The 21,447-nt window shown below is 38.8% G+C and overlaps 1 protein-coding gene across 3 annotated transcripts in view; it reads left to right on the forward strand.

Annotated features, from left to right (window-relative positions):
- Positions 1–21,447, forward strand: part of ANO3 (anoctamin 3) — a 101,188-nt gene that overhangs the window by 13,594 nt on the left and 66,147 nt on the right. The window contains exon 1 of one of the 3 annotated variants that reach the window (XM_030451180.1): positions 13,674–13,770. The exons of 1 other annotated variant lie outside the window; for it this stretch is intronic. In XM_030451180.1, the coding sequence (XP_030307040.1) occupies positions 13,725–13,770 (46 nt within the window). In that variant the 5' untranslated portion in view covers positions 13,674–13,724. Of the gene's footprint in view, positions 1–13,673; positions 13,771–21,447 lie in introns of those variants that run through there. One more of the 3 variants, XM_030451181.1, reaches the window with a different exon arrangement.

Raw genomic sequence — 21,447 nt, forward strand, 5'->3', positions numbered from 1 at the left:
AAGTAATGATCATGTATATACTGAAGTGAAAGCAAATGTAAATCAGCTAAATTCTACCACTGGTTCAAATTCGTGCCCTGCAATGAAAAATTGGGGGTCAGCATAAATAGATCACTGAATGCACATTTGTAATGAAAAAATGCTTTTATCCCTAGCAAAATATATCTAGCTGTTTGAAGTTACTTGAGGTTTTATTGTATACTTCTAAATCCTTTAATAGAGTTAATCTGTACGCTTTAAATGCTGAACTCTAGAAATATATTCATTCAACTGCAATACACTTCTGCTGGGAAGAAGAATATTGGTTGCTGAAATGCCTTTTGTTTCTTTAATTCACATAGCTTACCAGAGCTTTTCATGTCCTTTTAAAGCCAATGAATTTTCTGGGCCATAATATTTCTTGCTTTAAACTGTCCACATGAAATATAGGAGGACTTCAGAAAAAATTCTGCCAGTAAAGAAATTGGTAGAACCCTGCAGCTCTTCCATACAACACGTGCATGGTTTGAGGTAGGATGGAAACAAAGTAAGGTGAGGTGAATTTGAATATTTTGAGAAATATCACACAACTTGAGGTTACTAAACAGCAGGTGCAAGTTGTGCTGTTTTCCAGTATCACCAGTATTTTCTATAACACCTGCATTTACCTGTGCATGCACAGAACAGCATTTCTTTAATTGTGTTGTTCAGTGTAAGATGAAGTTGGTTGTGCTTTCTGAAGTGATTAATGTACCTGGTGAATAAAGGGTTTCCTCTTGACCAATACCTAAAAGTGTAAGGGAAACCTTTCATCTGGTTTATTGGTGTTTAGTACAGCTTCAAAGCCTTGGCCCCTGTACAGGACCTAAAATACTCTGAGATTAAATCTCTTTAGCATTCTGACTTAACTGGGGACTTTATTTGGTACTTTGTTAAAGGTTACCCCTTATATGGCTCCACATTTTTTCCTGCATAGATTCCTGTTACCAACTGAAAAAGTATTTGGTCAAGTGGGTATTGTTTCAAAAATCAGACAACTTCCAGAGAATCAAATTTCTAAACAATTCTGGCATCCAGGGGAGAGTTCTGTGTGTTCCTCTGCTCTATTTCTACAGAAGGGTCACATCCCCATCAAAAACCAGATTGTTTCTTTCTCTTTAGGAGAGAGTGACTTCTGCCTTCTAAAAGACATAAATCTTTGGAAGTTCCCAACTCTAGAGAGGCCCCTGTGTGTGCCAGTACAATCAGAGCTGCAGGGGGTTAATTTTGTTAGCAGCAGGAGGACAGTGCAAGCAAAGGCTTCATGCTCTGTATTCTGCTGGTGTCCTGGCACAATGCTGCTTGCAGAGTGCAGACCAAATGTCACCTCAGTTCACTGAGGACAGTGAGACATCATGTTAAAAGAGATTTCATTCTCAGCTAACCTGATGGTTTTACATGTGGGTCAAAAAAATTTCATTCAGGTTTGAATCACATTAAGATAGGAAAGGTCATTAAAAAAAAAAAGCTTGGGAAGATCAAAGAGTGAGGAAACTCCATGAACAGGTATGATACTGTAATCCCATGGGTCTGCTTGTCCTTTTGTGAGCTCACACTAAATTAATGGAAGTCTTGAGGCATCTCTGAGTTTTCAGCTTATGTGAAGTCAGTAATAAGTGTGCTCAGGTGAACCAAAAGTCCCCCAAGTTCCTTGGCCAAATCCAGTTGTGGAGATTCAGGAAATAATATTCCTTCATTACAGTATGCTGCCTTGGGGGTTCTTACAGGTGCTTGCTTTACTGTGTTGTGGAATATATCTGTAACATTACAAAACATATAATGTGAAACGTGAAAGACAAATGAGCAGTGGGTGGGATCAGGACTTTAAGGTTTTAATACTCATGACTTCAAATTATGGAAACACACCAGCAACCCAAAACATGTGTTGTCCGTATGGACAATTTCATGCTAAAATTAAAAAGTAATGTCCTCCTCCCAATAAATTCGTAAATTAGATACTAAATTAGATACTAAAATCCTAATTACAAGACTTGAAAGTTGGGGATTTTTTTTTTAAAATCCTCACAAAAATCAAGATTATTTTTTTCTATAATACATGATATGTTTGTGAGGAACTCTGAGAGGTCTGGAGCACCACACAGATCTAGTGGGTTGTATTTATGTGCTGTTGGACTTACCAAGTTAGTTATTCACTAGCAGCTACCTGGCAGAATCTTGCTTTTGTAATAGATAAATTTGTAAATGACAAGAAAAATTATAGGACTGATCTTATGTTATTGTTAATCTGCCAGTGAAACTGTGCCAATTTTTAACTCATCTGAGGATTATCTTGGTCATTTATTGTTGTTCAGTGTCTCTCTCTGATGTAGTTTAGAATTCCCAGCCTCTGTGGAACAAAAGGCAAAATTTTTAAACACGATTCAACAGGAGAAAAAGGATTTGTTTTATCCCTCAGATGAGATAAATACCTGAAACTGCAACTTTGGCTCTGTATCCTAAGATGCCATTCTCAGTTGTCTTCCCATATCTCTCAAGTGCATTGAAATGTGGAATTACTTAGGGTATGGGGCATCTTTTCCACCAGTAGGAAATCTGATCAAAGAAACGAGGAGACAGAAATAAGAGATTATTGAGGTAGTGTTCATTGGTAAACAAGGGTTTATGTATATAGAAGGTGAAAACATAAAGCTAATAAGCTAAAAAATAATCAAAACATTTAAGATAATGAAAAATAAATACCAAATACTGAACTACAAGAAATATTCAGCTTTAACTACCTATCTTTTCTGATGTTGATGTTGACAGAGTTAAGACTAAAAACTGACTTGACATATGACTGTTACCAAACCAATTTGTGTTTAGTAAGTGCTGCATGTTTGAATTCATTTGTAGCCACTGGTTTTATTGGCACTATGATTTGGAGTTTATCTGTAAAGGAGCATCTTCTAAAATGCTGATGAATATCATGGGACAAAAATGATAACACAATCTTTCTGGAACAACATACAGATCAGTTTGCTCAGTGTGGTGCCAGCAGTCTCACTACTTAACATTCATCTATGAATCCATCACTTCATAAAAAGCAAAGCAGTGCCAGAGGGGGAAAGCAAATACAGCCTAAATATAGTGAGGAACTTCATATTTTCTGTTAGCATCAGAAACCTGATTCCTCAAAGCAAAGTCATGCCCAGAAAAGAAAATGAGGATTATGACAGAAGAAGAAGAAAACCGAGCAGCATAACCCATAAAGCAAAAAGGTATTTGTGAGAGAAACAGTGTGATGGAGCTCTATACTTGGGGAATTCAGAGAGAGTGAGCAACATACCTGAAAAGGTGGGGAGCTCATACCCTAAGCATCAGGCCTTCTGCTCCATCATCTGCACAAGGACACAGTTCTTCAGGGTGATCCTGAGAAGCTTCATCAAGAGTTTCTGGGTTTGCTTCTCACTAGCAAAGGTAGAATAAGACTAACAGCATTTGGGCTTTTTATGGTGGATGACTGGACTTAAAGGTCTTGCCCAAAACTTCTTGAAATCAATAAAAAAAATGACACAAATTTAAATAAATTTTCAGCTAGAGTCAATACCCGTGCATGCTAAATTCCTGTGTCATACAAGAGACAGACACCAGCATCTGGGAGTCACAGCAAATCCCCCAGACATGTTTCCTACATAGGGAAGGTTTCTTTTTCAAAGCCATATTAATATAATTATTAATGCTTATGAAAAATGGTCCTATTTCAGAGGCTTTGTACCAGCTCTTTATGCTCTTATTTCACATTCCTCTTTTTAGAATAAATGAGCTTCTACAATGACACTTAAAATCATCTTAGAGTCCAGCTTTCAGTAGTTCCCACTGTTCTGGGTTAGATGTAGAAATGAGATGCAGACCCCTCTGGAGCCATAATTCAATTTCAGTTGACATCAATGACATTTGCAATTTTAAGGACTGAGAACCTGCATTCCCCATGAGAAAAATCTTCATTTGGAGAAGCTAAGTGGGTTTGGCCTAAGTGAGCTTACTGACTGAGGGTGTTGCTTATGAATCTGAACTTCATACTTGTTTTATAGAACCACTGCAAGTCCTCCTATACCATTTATCTTTGTTTTCTGGCTTTATAACGTGAAAAGAGGCTCCCCATTTAAATAGTAGTGTATAACTTTCAGCAGGCTAGATTTTAGTATATGTGCCTATTAAGCCAATCTAAACACTAAGATATTTAACCAGATGTGGCAGATCATGATTGATAATCAACTTATTTAGTCTGTCTTTATCAATATTCAAGACAAAATGATTGTTATATGCCTGTTCCCTTTCTTATGAGATGAGTCCTGATTCATATTCACATATAACGGGACTGAAAGAGGTTAAAGAATCTGTTTTATTGTGCAGCCTGTTCCTTGCAGAACCAGGACAGGAGCTCAAGTCTCCCATCTTACAGAGTCACTATACAACTACTCCCATCCTTATAATGCAAATAGAGAATATAAAAAATTCTGTATGAGAAAATAAAATGTAAGGTCAAGACCATCTATCCCTTTAATATCCTCCTGCATGCATCTTCATTGTTAGACTGCAGGAATTCTCTGTGTTTACTGAAAGTCATATTTATGCATTCCTCTCAAGGCCCACAAATGCCAAAATTGACCTTTAGAGGAACTGAAAGACTCTTTATTTGTTAAAGCACCAGCTTGCACATCTGGTTTTTGCTGCATCAGCTGACAGTGTTTGCAACATGAAATGTTTCCAGGCCTCCTTCTTTCACATTGGTGTTGCTGCTTAAGATCTCATTAGCACATGAAACTTCATTTTGTACTTGTTGACTAAAGGAGAGAAGAATAAATTTTACTCTGCATCCATTTTAGTAATTATCTGAGAATTAAAGTAGTTAATATCACCACACTTCACTGTGTTGGGATCAATTTTCAGTCTTTAACACAAGTCAATTAAATTTGATTTGACCTATAAGCCAGTGTTTCTGTTTCATGGCATCCCATGAATACCAGGCAGAACCTGTGGGTTGGTGTGATTTGGATTGGTGTTGTTTTTTGTGGGGTTTTTTGTTTGTTTGGCTTTTTTTGTTTGTTAATTTAATTTTTTCGATAAAGAAATTGGATAAAGAAGAAAATATTAGTTCAAGTTTGTAAAACTGTTCCAATGCAAACCCTGAGCTGTCATACATGCTGCTTTCCCAATTATAAATAAACTCAGAGCTCCCTCTAGTGAGATGTCAAAATCCAACGTTACAGCTTTTTTTCTGTAAGGAAAATCAAGCATTACACTAGTCTACGGAGCAAAAATAAATAAACAAATATGGAGGATTAATTTAAATAATTTAGGAAGTGCAAAAAATTTGGGATCATTTTCTCTATGGTTCCCTGCTCTCTTCACCCAAAAATCATCACCAGTCAATGTGTCTTGCTGTTTCTTCTCTCTCTGACTGCTTTCATGGCCTGTTTATAAATTAGTTCTGTAGTTTCAGGTTCATCTTGGGAATCATAAGCAATTTTTTTTACTCTTCTGAAGTACTTTATCCCAGTGATTTGAGGCTGTACTCTTGCCAGATATGTTTTCTCATGAGTTTTCCATGATTTCCTGCCCCCAGCTATGAGCATGTGAAATGCATTTCCTGTGATATTTTGGTTCTTCAAGGCCTGTTTTTGGTAGGAATATGAAGAACTTTGACAACTTTGAAGATGAAGAATTATCAAGAAGTCCTTCAGTTAGGTTAATTTTGGCTTTGTTTTGAGAAATGTGGGGAAGAGAAGGCTCAGATTGTCAGCTGATATAAATAAACTCTTGGGAAGGAGGAAGAGCAGTATCTGGGAGCTCTTCTCTGAACGTTTTGAGTTTTGTCACTCACACTGGAGTCTGTTTACACTGAAAGGAGGACCCTTTGCCATAAATAACTCGGACAAATAATTACCTGATTGATCTTAAATAAATCTAAGGCTCTCTGGGAAGCCATAGAATGCTTCCTCTCCCTGATGCTTCTACTGAAATCTGCAGCCCAAACAAAAGCAGTGGCATAAAAATGAAAAGAGCCTCATAGTCAGACAGCTGCTGCAGGGAGATACCACTGAGCATTTTCCTCCCACTTGCTCCTTCTTGAGCATTGCTTGGCACATTTTCTTTCTCCAGTACTGACAGAAGGACAGAAATTAAAGTCAGGAAAATGTTCAACCATCCAAGCCCACATTCCTTGTTTACCTCCTGTTCTCAGCTGCTCTTTTCTGTGAGCACAGGCTCCTTTTCCCAGTGTAAACAGCTTTCCCATCACGACTCCTTTCCTGCAGAACAGCTCCTAATCCTCAAGTATCAGCTGAGCTTTCCTGGGGAATATTCCCTCTGCTCCTCACCCTCTCTACATCAGACACATGATCTGTTCTTGCTGCCATTTACTCAGCCAATATTATGTACCTAATTGCTGTATTGGTCTGATCTTTATCCTGGTGCTAAGAAGGGAATCTCTTTCTTGCAATAACCAGAACAGAATGCAATTCTAACATGCCAAGAAATTCTCCATTATTATTTTCTGGGAGTCTGAACAACTGAAAAGTGGATATTCTCAGAATAAGTATCAGCTCGGCAGTGTTATTTTATCCTGATTAATATTTCTTTTCAGACTAGTTTTGGTGCTATGGTTGATTTAGTTTTACTTTCTAGTTTTATTCACTTTAGTTTTATCTCCTTACCTGAGGAGACTAGGCTTAAATGTTGTTTGGTACTACAGCACCATAATCCCTAAAATATTCCGAATTTCACAGGGAATTGGACAAATTTATTTACTTTAATCGTAAATAAACCCATTTAGGTATTTAAAGTTCCTAGCAATTTAATGACCAAGTGCTATTCAGCATAAAATAACCTGGTGCTATCTACATTGGCCAGTGGATGTCACTGTTACAGTGTGAATATAACTAGAAATAGCCATAAATAACTTTGAATAGTGAGAGCAATTATAGATTAGATAGATAGATAGATAGAGACATATTAAAAAAATAAAAAGCTTATGTTTCTTAAATAATTATTGCTGAGATTCATGCAAGTTGGGGATGAGGAAAAAAAAATATAGACAATCAAGCTATTCCAGCTGTTGCAGAGGACATGATTATGTCCTTTGGTGTACAGACCATCATCAGGATGGGACTGGAAGCATTGTTCTCATCTACATTTAGTGCAATAGAATCATCTCTTATTCAGAAGCTACATTTACATTTGCAAAATCCAGCACTGGATGTTAAAAACTGTTATAAATTCTATTCTATAAGTCCTGGGGAACAAATTTGTTGGTTAGGATACTGTGTACAGAACAGCAGAATCAACATGGGGTACCCAAGCTCTCATATTTTATTTCATCTTTTTTGCTTCCTTTTGCCAAACAACTTCTAATAACGAAATTCATGGCTTTTACTGTTGCCATTACCCCAGCTGGTATAAATAGTGATGTCAAATATCTCAGCCAGCCACTTTTCTATCTATGACATCTCTTAAATGTGAAAGATTCAGGATAAGAAACCTAGAGAAATTTTTCCTGAGGCACCATGCACTACTGCAGTACTTTCTGGGTTGGACTTTCAACAAGACATTATTTAAATTCTGAAACATCATGACTTGAAAACAGAAATGGATAAGCTTTTTTATTATTTGGAAATTTTCAGTGACATTGATAAATCGTGACCAAATAAAAAGCAATTTATGATTGCAAATATTTTATGTTTGAAAATCTCATCCCCCCTTTTCCAGCAGTCTTAGGAACATAGCACCCATAGCCTTACAATAAAGATCTTTTTCTTTTTTTTGAAGTCTACATTAATGAACTTGGATGTGATGTTAAGGGCATTCAGATCAGTTTTGTAAAAAAACTCCTGCAACATTACTACTGTTTATCTTCTTGTATAATGGTACAGCTCTTCTCAGGTCAGAATATAGGATTGCTAGGCCAGATGGCATCATCCTAATTCTTCTGCAAAACATTTTTCAACTGCCTGAATGCTAGGAGGGATGAGCCTTGTGGGAGTTCACCTGGTGTAGCCAAGCAAGATCTGTGGTGGTGAAATGCAGAAGTCTGTGGGATGGGATAACCCACCTCAGTATGTTGCTTCCAAAATGATGGGGAGGTGATTGATGCATGGTGAATATCTGTGGGGGTTTGTAGCTCACACATTTGGCATCCATCCACTCTCAGATGCTTTTGACAGAGAGAATACATTCTGTAGTTCCAGTGGAGAGCTGGAATGAGGCCGTGGTACCCACCATGGGGTTGTGCAGCCATGAAGGGGTCTACTCATGCAGCAGGAAATCAGGCCAAAGCTGCAGGTGAGTATAAGCCTGAAGACAAAAATTTCTAGAAGCTGCTAGATGAAACACCCTCTTATCTTTTCATTAATGATGCTGCAATGAAGAAATAGTCATCCTTGAAGAAATTCTCAGTAGTTCCTTTTCCTTTGGAAGGTGGCATGTTGGCTGACAGGGAATGCAGATGTGCTATGAGACAAATTTAAAATTACCATTTCTGAACTTCAGTGTTTAAGACAAGTTAGAAAGGGGAAGTCTGATAATGCTCTGCAGTAGCATCACAGCACTGCACTCCCTGCTGCCAAGAGGTTAGCCCAGTGTTGTTGGACTGTTTGCTTTGTATTACTGTAACCCTGGGACTTTCAGCTGTGGGCTTGGACTTTGCTGTTCTCTGTTCTGTAAAGTAATGTATAGCAAGAAAGACTGCCTTTCCTGAATTAATTCTATCAATTAATTTAACTTCTCCCTCATGTGTAGGTAACATGCCAAGCTCATGCACTCTTACCATACTATTTCCATCTTAATGTGAGTAGAAACAGCCAAATGACAAGGACATGAGGGGCTGACCATGCTCAGAATCCATGTTAATTTCTCCCGTTTCACCTTTTCTTGCTGCTCCTTCTTAAGTTTGTAAGGTGCATTCTCCTGACATCTTTTTAGGGGGATAACAGGGAGTAAAAAAGATCTAGTTGGGAAAAAGAGCAGGTATGTGGCAAAAATAATCCAAATAGTAAGAACTAAGAGGTTCTAAAAAGAAGTAGCTTGAAGGTGATGAAAAAAACTTCAGTTGTCAGAAATGCACTAAGCTGTAATAAAAGGTTTATCTCTAAACCAAAGAGCTGATAGTAAATAATAAATCTAGGATCAAATATCTACATTATTAATTTTTTACTATAAATTTAGATGATACAGATAAGGAGTATATTTACATCTTCTTTCTAAAGGTTTCTACAAATGTCACTCTTGAAGCTCCTGTACTGAGAACATGGTAAAAAATGCACAGAATTGCAGAACAGGTCTCTACAATTGAAACAAAAATTAAATGACAGATAACCCTATAATTTATAGTTATAAGTTTTAGGTTATCTGATTTTTGTCTTCTTTACCTGACGAATAAGGCTGCTAATCAGAAATCTAATTACATTGCAGCAGTTTGGTAGCTGGTGCTGCAGAATGTGATAACAATAATGTTTCTTGCTGTTCATGTCAGATAAAATGTGCAGTAAAAAACCTGAGATGTCTAATAGAAAAGAAAAACATGACCATGTAGTAGAAGGTTGCTTACCTGGGGAAATTTGGGTACTTGTGTATATTGGATTCTATTATAATTCTGCTATTCCCTCTTCCCCTGTTTCTTGACATTAGTGCTTTCTTTATAATCTCTTTGCATTACTACTGAAGGATTTTTTAGCAAACTCCCTTTTCACCATCTCTTCACTTCTGTATAGCTCTGTTCCAACGAGCTCCTCTATGTGAGGCACAAGAACTACTCGGATTTCTAGTTTTGCTTTTTTCAACCCAAATATATTCCAACACAATTGATCTTCTTTGATGAGGGAAATTAAATTTTCCTAAGCATATGAAATACACATTTTTTTTCCTGTTTCTCACATTAGCTGTATAAGTTGCAGCCAAAACCAGGAAATTTACTTTATTGGAGGAAATTATTAGGATGTAAACATGAATCTATAAACTACAAGCTTAAAAATAAGCATGTAATTACAGTGAGCTACAGAATAAAGGCCCAAACACTTTTATGAGTCAGAAAACAAAATGAATTCCACAGACAGAGAAAAAGGTCTCTTAAATTACTGCAGAAGATAAATAATAAAATATGCAAAATCAGTGAGATTTCAAGGTTTAGTGTCTTAGCAACTCAAAGCAAAAAGTTTATAGAAATGTTCAAGTTTTTAATTTCACAGCAACAGATTTTATCATGCTCTGTAATTTGCTTTCTAGACCTTCTCCATAGTGACTGACAGCTTTACCAGAGCTAATGAAGGGCCTGCTCAGCAAGGTAGAGTCTATGGCAAAATGCCCATAATTGTCAGTAAAATGAGAACATTTGCAAACAATTTTACTGCAAATATTGAATAAGATGGAATTTGCATTGCAGAACTTTAAACAGTACAGAACTGCCCTCCTGAAGGAAATGGACTCAGCAATTCTGTAAATATTAATTTTTCATAAATGTATAACATTAAAAAAATATAGCAAATCAATAAGTTTGGGTGCCACTGTAAACATTTAGTGCCCTTACTCAGGCAACAGTTTAGCCAAAGGAATCACCCTGGTCCCAGAAATCTATTTTCCAGTTATTTAGAAATTGCAATTTGCAAGAATTTTAGAAATTAGTATGTTAAAGAAGAGACGTTTCATTTTGAATTTATATTATAGGCCACTTAATATCATCTTGCTATTTTTCACTTTGATGATGTGCATAAATATACATTCAATAAAATCCTTCATCACAGACAGGAAAAAAACCAACAAATTTATATTCTATTTAAATAAAAATTCAAAATTTGGTGCCTACATCTTAGTTTGAATTTTATTACATCCTCTGTTATAACCACTGAAGGTCCTTTAATCCAACCCCCTGTTCTAAAGTTTTACCATTGCTACCATCAAACTGCATCAGCCATAGCTTGGTCAGGGCAAATTTTTAAAACCTTTAAGGACAGATATTTCCCTGCTTTGTGTTTAACCTCTTCTGGAGGTCACTAATCAAACCATTTAGCACTAAGAAGAGTTTAGTAATGCCATTTTTTTAAGTGACTTTCAAGTAGTTGTGGGCTGCTGGAATGCCTTAGTTTATTTTTCAGAATAAAGCCAGTTTGTTCGTGTCCTCACAGTTTATATATTTGTATAAATATATAAACATTATATACATATATTCACATCTTTTATATATATATATATTCTATATATCTGTTTATACAGACCCCTGACCATCTTTTTATGGATGGATCCATCCTTTTATGGATCTTCTCCAGTTTGTAGGCACCTTTCCTGAACTGAGAGGATTTTGGACACAAAATTACAGGTGCAGTTACTGTTATGCCAAGGAAATGGGCTATAATAACGCTTCCCTGGCTGTATTTCTGCTAAGGTTTGTCTTATTTGTGAGGCAAGTGCACAGCTGGCTGAGATTCAAGCTGGTGTTTCCCATAACCTTCAGGTCTTTCCCATCAGAGTAGCCTCCTGTTTACATGGTATGTACTGTGAAAAATAGAGCTTTATTATTAAGAAATGAGAAGAAAAATAACTCATTTCTCTCCTCAGAGTTTAATTATTTCTCTGGGTTTCTGAGCACCAGCATAGCCTGGCTGGCTGTCCCCATCATTCCATGCACTAATAGGGTGAGATAAATCTGAAAGCAGGAGTTCTGTAACTCTCTATGGAGGACCAGAAATAAGATGGATGTACTGAGCAACTGGCAACCTCTTTTCCAAGAATGTGTGAGATAAACCCTTTGGGCTGTAATTTTACTTTTCAGCACCTTTTCTTCCCATCCCTACTCATCCATCCTAATGTCTACATTAAAGCTTGAAAGTAAACAACACGAATTTGATTCTAACTCTTCTTTTGGCTTGCTCCTGGATTTTCCAGGCTTTGCTGATCAACAGGAGCCAGCCTGGCTGCTCTTCACTTGCCTTATTCTGCCTACAACATCTGTAGTGCTGTCTCTCAGCAGGAAAGAGCTGTTCCAAGCACTTTTCCTGAAATTGCAGGAATGCAGAGGAATGCCTCATCTATTACCTTCAGCAGTGTGTAGAAAGCCACCACAGACTGACAAATGAGTAGGGTAATGTTTTCACAGCATCACAGCTTCTGTATCTTTTCCTGAACTGACAACAAACCTTCTGCATATGTTCCAAACAAAACAAAAATTTGGTCAGCTAGCCTGAGGAGGTAAGTAGGTTTGCTTTGGTTTTTTTTTTCCCTTCTTATGGTAACAGTTGGATGCCACAGCTGTGCCATAGATAAGTGATGCCTGGTGTGCTCAAGAAAGCTCAGAAAGAGGATACTTCCTTGGTAAGGATGCAATTTTTGTGTTATTTGTCTACTTATTAGAGCCCTTGTATGAATGACTTCGTTTATATTTGGCTGGTTTAATATGTATATATATTTTAATAGTGAAAAAACATCTCTATCCTAAGAGAAAAAGGTTTGTATGCATTATGGATTGATACAAAGTAGCAAAACTTGTAACACACACAGTCGTGCATTAAGGAGTGGAAAACATACATTTATTTTTTAAAAATGGTATACTACAAGCTCCAGTCATCTACAGGAAAGTTCTAACTTTGCTTGACTGTTGGAGCAAACCTCCAGCACATATTCTAGCACAGAAACTTGGGAGGATCTGGAGATTTTGCTCGTAGCTGCACAGGTTGCAATAGGTGATTTAGTTAACTTCTGCCAAGTAAATAATGTGTGTACCCCCACAAGGAGAAGGGAGATACTCTGGATGCAGGCTGAAATACTGGATTGACTAAATTCAGAATGATTGACAAGAGAGATTACTGTGGTAGAAAATCTAAAACCAAAACATTTGACAGGAGTTGAATGATACTGTTGTGAAATTTACTCAGTACCCAGAGAGAATAACGTGAGCAGGAGGCAGGGAATGAAATGTAAAGCCTTATAAATTCAAATATTTTATCATCTGGAATGAGCCTCTTGGCACACACTGTGGAGAAGTGAGACTTTATAACACAAACAGCATGCAAATGGGCCACATCAAATCATGAAGGTGCCATTAAGTGTCTTCTTGCAAAAACCTATCTAAGATTAAGACTGTGAGGTTTATATATGCATATAAAAAAAGGCTGGTGACGCAACAGAGTTTTATGGGGTGGAGAGGCTGAATTACAAATTTAAGGCATCGAGGTAAACGCATCTCTTACTATGTAAAGGAGATGGAGCTGATACCTGGCTGCCCTTCAGCTCACGGGTCACACCTGTCTCCCAAAGAGGAGCACAGGAGAGCAACAGGGATAAGTCAGAACCTCCTGATGTAGGGTTTTGTGGCGATACCGGGCTCCGGCGAGGGGCCACCCAGACTTCCCTGCCCAAAGGGCGGGCGCTGACCCCGCCGGTCCCGGGGAGCAGCGCGGACGGGCGGAGCTGACCGAACCCCTCCACTGGGGGGTGGGGGAAGCCGCCGGTTCCGAGCCCGCCCCTCGCCACTCCTGGCCCCGCGTTACCGCATCTCCCCGCCAGGCTGCTGCCGCCGGTCCTTCGGCCTCCTCTTGTGCGGCGGGCCGGACCGGACCGGGCCGCTCCTCCCGTTACCAGAGAGACGGCGACGCCGGGTGCTGCGGACCGGGCCGGGCTGAGCTGGGCCGGGGCGGGCCAGGCCGTACCGCTGGGTTCCCGCCCCCCCTCTCCCCCCGCTTCGCTGCCGGTGCCGGCGGGCTGGCAGGCTGCCGTCCGCCAAAATGGTTCATCATTCGGGCTCCATCCAGTCCTTTCGGCAGCAGAAAGGTCAGTAGAAATGCCTTCATCCTCATCCGAGCGGCCCGGTACCGGTGGAGGGGGTGGAGGGGGACGCGCATCTCCTCCGCCGGCTGCGGGTCCCCGCTCCGCTTTCCGCGCAGGAAACGCGGCGGGTGCGGGGGGGGACCCCGGGTGTATGGTGCGGAGGTGTCCGCACAGCCAGCTGTGGTGTCCGCATGGCGTGAGGATGCTCTCGGGTGTTTCACTGGTTTCCGAGCCGTGGGGAAGAATCTCGGGGGGGTCCGGGCCCTTCCCCCGTGTCCCGGTGGTGATGGGGCCAAGGAGAGCCGGCCCGGTCCCTGCCTCCCGCTCCCACGGAGGGAAAGTTTTCCTGCCCCTGGAAAGGTGCTGCTCTGGGGGTTCTGGTTGTTGTTGCACAGGTGATTTGTAGCGATGCGGACAGGTCCTTCACACGCTGAACTCTGCGGCTGCTGTTTCGGGATTTGTTTCTGGTTTTAGCCTTCATCTCCTGGTGTTATTCAAGTCGTTATCTTGAGACAGAACGATGGCTGTAACTGTGAGGGAGGCTCTGGCTTTCCCAGTGCAAATAGTACTTCGATGATACCTGGTTTGGGGTTTTTTGTATCTGTTTTTGTTTGTTTTTTTTAATGCAAAACATAAGCTTTTGTTGGTCAACAAATAGAAAGGCAAGTGTTCAGTTGTGATTGCCATCACTATGAAACCTTTCTTGTATTTGTGATAGAAGAAAAGATAATTTGCACAATTAGTCTGTTTTGGTTTTTCTTGATCCTTGGACTGTTATTTTACTTTTTTTTTTCTAAACTGACTTTGTCAGATAAGATGAAACCAAGATTTCTTTCATTTTGAACATCACTTTGTAATCTTCCTCTTGTTTTAGTTGCTAACAAACTTTTTTTTCTTAGATTTCAGTATGCCATAAATTATGACCTAATGTGGTATGCTTCATACATAAATTATGGATTCACTTATTGGATTTTGCCTCATTCAAGTTATTTGAATTGTTAGTGGGAAATTAATAATTCAAAGCACTTATACCACTCTGGTAATTCTATAATAAATTTAGTTCCTTTTTGTAGAGGTTTTGCATTTAATACCTCTTTGTGTCCAATAATGAGTGGTGCTGTTACAATTTGTAAAATGTGTAGTGTAGTCAGGGAAATTAATTAGTACTTTAAAAGTATTTTTTTTAACTGTCACATGAATGTTGATATATAGAGATATGTCATAGATATATAAAAGCATCAGGTGACTTGGTGCCATAGTGTTAAACCTTGGTTTTCCATAAGAATATATTTCTTACATTGCAGCAAGGATTACCAAGGTCCAGAGTCCCTATGAAGGCCCTGCAGGAACTATTCAACTTCTCTTTAATGATCTTTAAAACAGTCACTGAAACCCTCATGTCATTATGTTCAAGTCTAGGGATGAAATTCAGGTGTTTGAAACCAAGTTGCACCATGTGATTTCTGAAACTGAATGTTGGTCGTAGTCAGGAACTTTTATAATAACCTAGTGGGGTTCGCTAGTTCCTTACTGAGGAGTAGAGTGGTGTTCTCCTTATTCCTGAAGGAATCCTGATGAAGGTGCTGTGCCAGGCAGAAGGCCTTAGGAAAGAGAGGATGTTCCTATGGAGCTGCAGAGCCTGTGGAGCAGTGATTAGTGTGTTTCCTTTTCCTGAACATCTCCTATGCAGTGTGATGTGTGCTAAATCCACCTGAAGGAGTTTGGTCTCTGTTTTTCTTAATCTACAGTATTTAGGAATAGGGGAGGGCAGCATGAAATTTTGGGCAAAAGACTATAGAGATACTAAGCAAATATAATCAAGAAATCATCATCTAATCATGAGGTTTTTACAACAAGCTGAGTATCTGGAGCTTTGAAATTTGTGGATGCTGCTTTCTCAGTAGCATCTGCAGTTTCTTCAAATTTGGTATTTTATATCATTCTGCTTAAGGTTAAGATTTCGTTTAATGTATTTCTAAGTTATTGTAGCTGAGATTTTGACTAAATGTTTTCTAGCTGCTCATAAAACAGTGCCCTAAATTCCCTTTCCTGCAGAAGCAGTGCTACTCCTCATGAAGTGGCCAACTGCCCACTGCAGCTGTGCTGTGCATGCTTCACTTGCATTAAGACCAAGCTTCATTTTATGCACATTCTCAATCATATATGAAAGATTAAAAAAAGATAATAGTGTAATAAACCAAACAAAATAATTTTAACCTCATTAGGAATGGAGCCATTTACCTATCACTAGGTAGCAGAGTATTTGGGTGTTGGTCTCTTTTCCCAGGCAACTCTCAGCAAGACAAGAGGGCATGGTCTCAAGTTGTGCCAGGGGAGGTTTAGGTTGGACATTAGAAAGAATTTCTTTATGGAGAGGGTGATCAGACATTGGAACGGGCTGCCCAGGGAAGTAGTGGATTTTCTGCCCCTGAAGATACTTAAAAAGCGACTGGATGTGGCACTCAGTGCCATGGGATGGGAACCGCGGTGGTAGTGGAGCAAGGGCTGGACTTGATGATCTCAGAGGTCCCTTCCAACCCAGCCAAGTCTATGATTCTATGATTCTATTCAAACTCACAAGCTGAAGAGAGCTGACTTCTAAGATGGGAGATAAAATGAGCTGGAGAGCATTTTGTTTCCTTACCTGCTCTGAGTATTTTGGTTTAGCTGAGAAGACAAGCAGTGGTTTTGGTACCAAAGTTGTCTTCACAAGGCTTGAAAGAATAGGACCAAGTTCTCCAGTCTCTTGGGTGTCTAGGAATCTTCAGTAAGAAAGAGAAAGAAAGGTTTTCTCTCTGGTTAGAGTATGGTGGTTGCTTTTTTTTTTTTTTTATCCTTTCTTTCTTGACAGGGTGAGGAGGTGTTCACAGTAGGAGGCTGCCATTATAATGTGCTGCTATGGTTTTGTCTTGTTCTTTGTTCAGATTGTGTATGCAGAGTGAAACCTTCAGTTTTCAGGAGCTACAGTGGAGCTCCATGTAGTGTTACAAAAATACCTGAGGAATTCTGACAAAAAGAATCTCATTTTCTTCACCCCCACAATGTTTCTTCTTCCACCTGCACCTGAAGATACACCTATCAAAAAGAGCAATGGCCTGAGGGCAGACTGATCTGTCTCTATCTCTGCACAGTAGTGTATTAGATCTGTTGAGCCATCTGTATAGTATTTTGTGGCTATTTTTAACCTCTACTGTGACAGAAACTGTTTTTTTCTGAAATTGATTTCTTCTGTAATATGAGCAAGGCCAAAATTTTTGTTATTTAATGTATATCTTTATTTGCCCTTCCCAAAGGTAATCTTCAGATAGAATAATAAGGAAGAAATGCTTCTTATTTACAAAGGATTTTTTCCCCCAAACATTCTTTAGGAAAGAAAAATCTCCATCCTCAGACAGTAATTAACAGTCTAGCTTAAAATTAATAAATCTTCAAGTTATTCAGGATGGAGAAATATTAAGATATTGGTGAAGACAAAGATCATCTCCACAGATCATTTGTAGCTTAATACTCTGGGGAAAAACAGCTGGTAGAGTTTCATATTTCATCTCAATCACAATTGAATAGCAATCTTTGAAATGCAGTACATAAAAATATATGGTAGTCTGACAGCAGACTTTGTGTCTTCTGTGACTGGCACAGGACTTGTGCAAAGCTGTTGTTTGTTTAATTAGGAAGCCCTATTGAAAAATTATTTCCTTTGGAAGCAAAGACAATCTTATTTGCAAGAAGTTCTTCTGACAGATGCTTGCTGGTGGGTGGGTTTGAGTGTTTCTGGCCTGACAGAAGGTAAAACCTGCATTTAGGGTGCAGGTCAAGGAAAAGAAAACATTCTCATGCCTTAAAACTGAGTTCTTTTTAGCACGGTGTAGGAGTTTAGGAACTTGGACTGCCAATGAAATTCCAGTGGCCACCTTGGGGTACTTTCTCATGCTCTTTTTTAAGTTTATAATGGGACAGGAAGGAGCTCAGGGACTTCAGTGGTCATTATGCCTTTAAAGAGAGTTCCTACTTAGCTTAACAAAGGATTTATATTGAAATGGCCAGATTGGGATACCTGGTTTAGGAACAAGTCAGGTGTCTCCATGAAAAGAATTCTTCCTCAATCTGAACCTCTCACTGCCAAATTGTTTAATTTTATGTATTAGCCATGTGAGGTTGTAGTGTGGTTTGGATGCCTTGGGGCTTGGGTTGAGAACCTCTCAAAAAGCTTCAGCCTTCCTCCCTCTCTGGGGGCACTTCTTTCTTCATTAACTGGATGTGTTAAACCACTTTGAGCTACTTAGAGAACACTGTTATAGTAGAGTAGAAAGTTGTGGGTTTTTTATTTTATTTTTATTGTTGTTTTGCTCTAATTTTAAGATCCTAATGACCTGCATTCATTGTAAAACAACTTGTGAATTTGAATGAGGGTTCAGAAAGATCACATTTTTTATATTGCTCCAGAGTTTTCAGAAACTTGGACTTGTAGATTCTCACAGAGAATTCTCCAAGGATGTTTGATAACTGAAACAGCTCTGCCAATGTAAATTCTGTTGAATATTTTTAATAGGAGTTTCCATAAACCATATTTTTCCAAAACATTTTGCAACAAAATTATCAGTAGCCAACAAGTTGTAGGATTAAAGGTATTTTACAGATCTAAGAAAATTGAAACATCATCCTAACTAGCTGTACCAAAAGCTTTTCAACCAGTGCAACCATCTAGATAGCAACTGGAAAAGTAATGGTAGATGTTTTTTGTGCTGAAAAGTGAGGAAAAAAATAGCCATTTGTATTTTAGACATAGTGTACTGGCAGAAATTAAGCATGCTAAATTCACAGGCATTCTGAGCAACGTGACAATCTCCTCTGCTTGGGCCTAAGCTGAAGTGTTGTCTTGAGTGAGACACACAGTGAGCTTTTCAGAAAGCATCTTACAAGGGGTTACCCAGGTTACAAAGCTGAAATTCCCTTTACAAAGCTCATTCTAGAATTAGTTCTGTATATCCTAAAGCACATCTTGCAGTAGATTATTTAGCAGATACAAATGTAACTCAGAAGGAAGCCACGGGGTACAGCAGGATGTTTTAACAACTTAGAGCTTCAATGGATGCATATTCAGCACTGTTTTCACAGAAAGATGCTCTAAGTTGACCTCAGTTTGGGTTATCATCTGGCTTGAAGTCAGTGCCTCTTGTTGAGTGAGGAATTGTTCATTTGTCTGACTGCTGAGGTCACTGGAATGAGTTTCACTGGAAACTGAGTTTAGCTCAGGATCCATTTGACTATTTTCAATGAGATTTTGAAGAAGCTGCTGAATTACCCTTTTGGGTCACCTTCAAATATACACACATCAGGAAAATGGTAACATTTATGATGTAAGAGTTTGATCTCCTTAAAGGTAGGGTCTCTTGAGGGGGAAAAAAGAAACCATGAAAATTAGATTCCCCCTCTGTAACTCAGAAAAAAAAAGGACATGTAGTTTGGAGAGCATCTTGAATGAAGAATATCTGCAGAAATGCCTTTTTAACAACAGAATGCCACTGTTCATGTGGTTTTGTTGTTTCTTTACCAACAGTAGAGTGCAAGAAGACACCATAGGTTTTCTTGCTGCTTGGCTGCGATTCTGTGTAGCCCTGTTAGCTCAAGATGGATACAAACCCTACGGAAACTACAGCTCTCTCAAATCTGCATTAAAAAATTCATAAGTATGTCACAGTTACTGAAGAGCTGTAGCAAGTCACGTATGCTCCAGACAACTGCTGTGATGATGGCAAGCTTTGGAGTTAGGAAATGTTTGAAATGCCTTATGCTATTCACTGCTTGTTTCATTCAGTAGAATTACTCTTGCTCAAAAAACTCCCTGCCCAGAAGGCTGATCCTTTGCAAGAGGAAGGTTTTCATCTCAGAGATATTTAAGTGAAATTCTACTGAATACTGTCACACCTGAGGGAATTTCAATCATTCACAATCAGATTATTTTTTTTTGAGATTTTCAGAGATGTAGGCAAATCCTCTGGCAGGGTTTTTATAGTGCTTGGATATCTAGCAATGCAGTAATTATTAGGAGTTATATACCTAATGCTGTTTGCAAAGTGTTGGAATTCAGTGCACTCCAGTGTTTTAAAAATCTCACCCTTAATATCTAATTTAAAAAAACCAACAAGAACAATTCTGTGTTCACCAGAAAATTGACTTTGTTCTTAAAAATACAATTTAGATCTGAACAACTCTTCTGGGTTATGTCTGCTATAGATGTGTTTGCTATGGGTTAGTTAGGACTACACCCAGATTTATCCCAGAATTCTGATAATGATGAGCTGCAAGCTTCACCAGAAATCATCCAGTTTCCTGAGTGTGATTATCAGACAGTGTGTGTTCATCACTTGAATAACTGCAAACTAAGGAAGCCCTAAAAGCTGGGGATCCCTGGCATCAGCTCTGCAGCACACCCTGGACTGAGGAGGCTTTGCCTAAGGGCATGGGAGACATCATGGAATGGAGGGGGACAACATTTGGGGACTCCACAAGATTTCCTAAGGAAGGAACCAAATCAGAGCAAGAAGAATCCACGTGCTTTGGGATCAGCAGTTTACACTATCTGCAAAGTCTTTTTCTAAGAAGTAAAAGCAAGGATTTTACAGATAAAATGTTTTACACTGCAGTTTGCTTACAGTACAATGCCACAACCAGGTGCTGCTCTTTCAGTATCAACCACCTGTATATAGCTTTCTCCTGGTTCTTGTCTTGGTGTATAGAATCCAGTGGTGGAGAAGGATTTTCAGAAGCACAAATAGTTGTTAGGAACAAATAAATAACATGAAAATTCTCCTTTCTTAAACTCTGAAGCTGTGGCTTTCTTAAATCTACTCTAGAAATAAATAAGAAGCTAAAAAAAAAATTATTTTCCAGTTTTTGACTGTGAATGCTTTTCTTCTTCCCAAGAGAAATTAATTTTAAGGTATCAACTCAAAGTGATATGTGGAGGAGGAATAATTAGGGTATCATGATTTTAATTTTCTTTCTGGTTTGATAATTATTCACTTGTTTCTTCTGTTAGTCACTTTCTTCTGGAATTTTCACAGGCTGTTTTGAAGGCTACACTACTGTGACTGGTTAGAATCAAAGTTCAAGAAAATTCTGGTCCTGTGAAAATTTACTTACTGCTGTAGAGTCCCCATTTTGAGACTTTTTGGATGAAACTTGGTGGGTTTAGCATCTCATGGGCAGGTAGCTAAAAAGAGTGATGTTATAGAAGGATTGCAACGATACCTCAAGTAATGGGAGAGTGACAGTCTGCTTCACCACTACATCAGGGACAGGATTTCTTTCCTAGATTTCCATAGTGTGCAAATACCTGGGTTTGGATTTTTCATCATTTTCATCATTTTTCATCATCATTTGGTCATTCTTTGTGACCAAATTATATCAATAATTTATTCTTTGTTAAAGCTCAAGCTACACACTTCCTCCCTTCTATCCCAGCTTTCAGATAATAGAAGACAAAAGTCTTCCTGGTTTCCCTTTCAACTTCCAGTGCTTTGTGTAGAAGGCTATGGTATTAGGAAGAGTTTATAAGAGGCATCTCTTTCTTTGTACTTGTCAGAACTTTTTTATAACTTCTAGAGAGATAGGCAGACAATAAGCAGCTGGAAAGAAGCTTGAATCTTTGGTAGCTGTCTCTCTCTTGAATATATGAAG

Source organism: Calypte anna, chromosome 5, assembly GCF_003957555.1.
Source record: "Calypte anna isolate BGI_N300 chromosome 5, bCalAnn1_v1.p, whole genome shotgun sequence".
In the NCBI taxonomy this organism is placed as follows: Eukaryota; Metazoa; Chordata; class Aves; order Apodiformes; family Trochilidae; genus Calypte; species Calypte anna.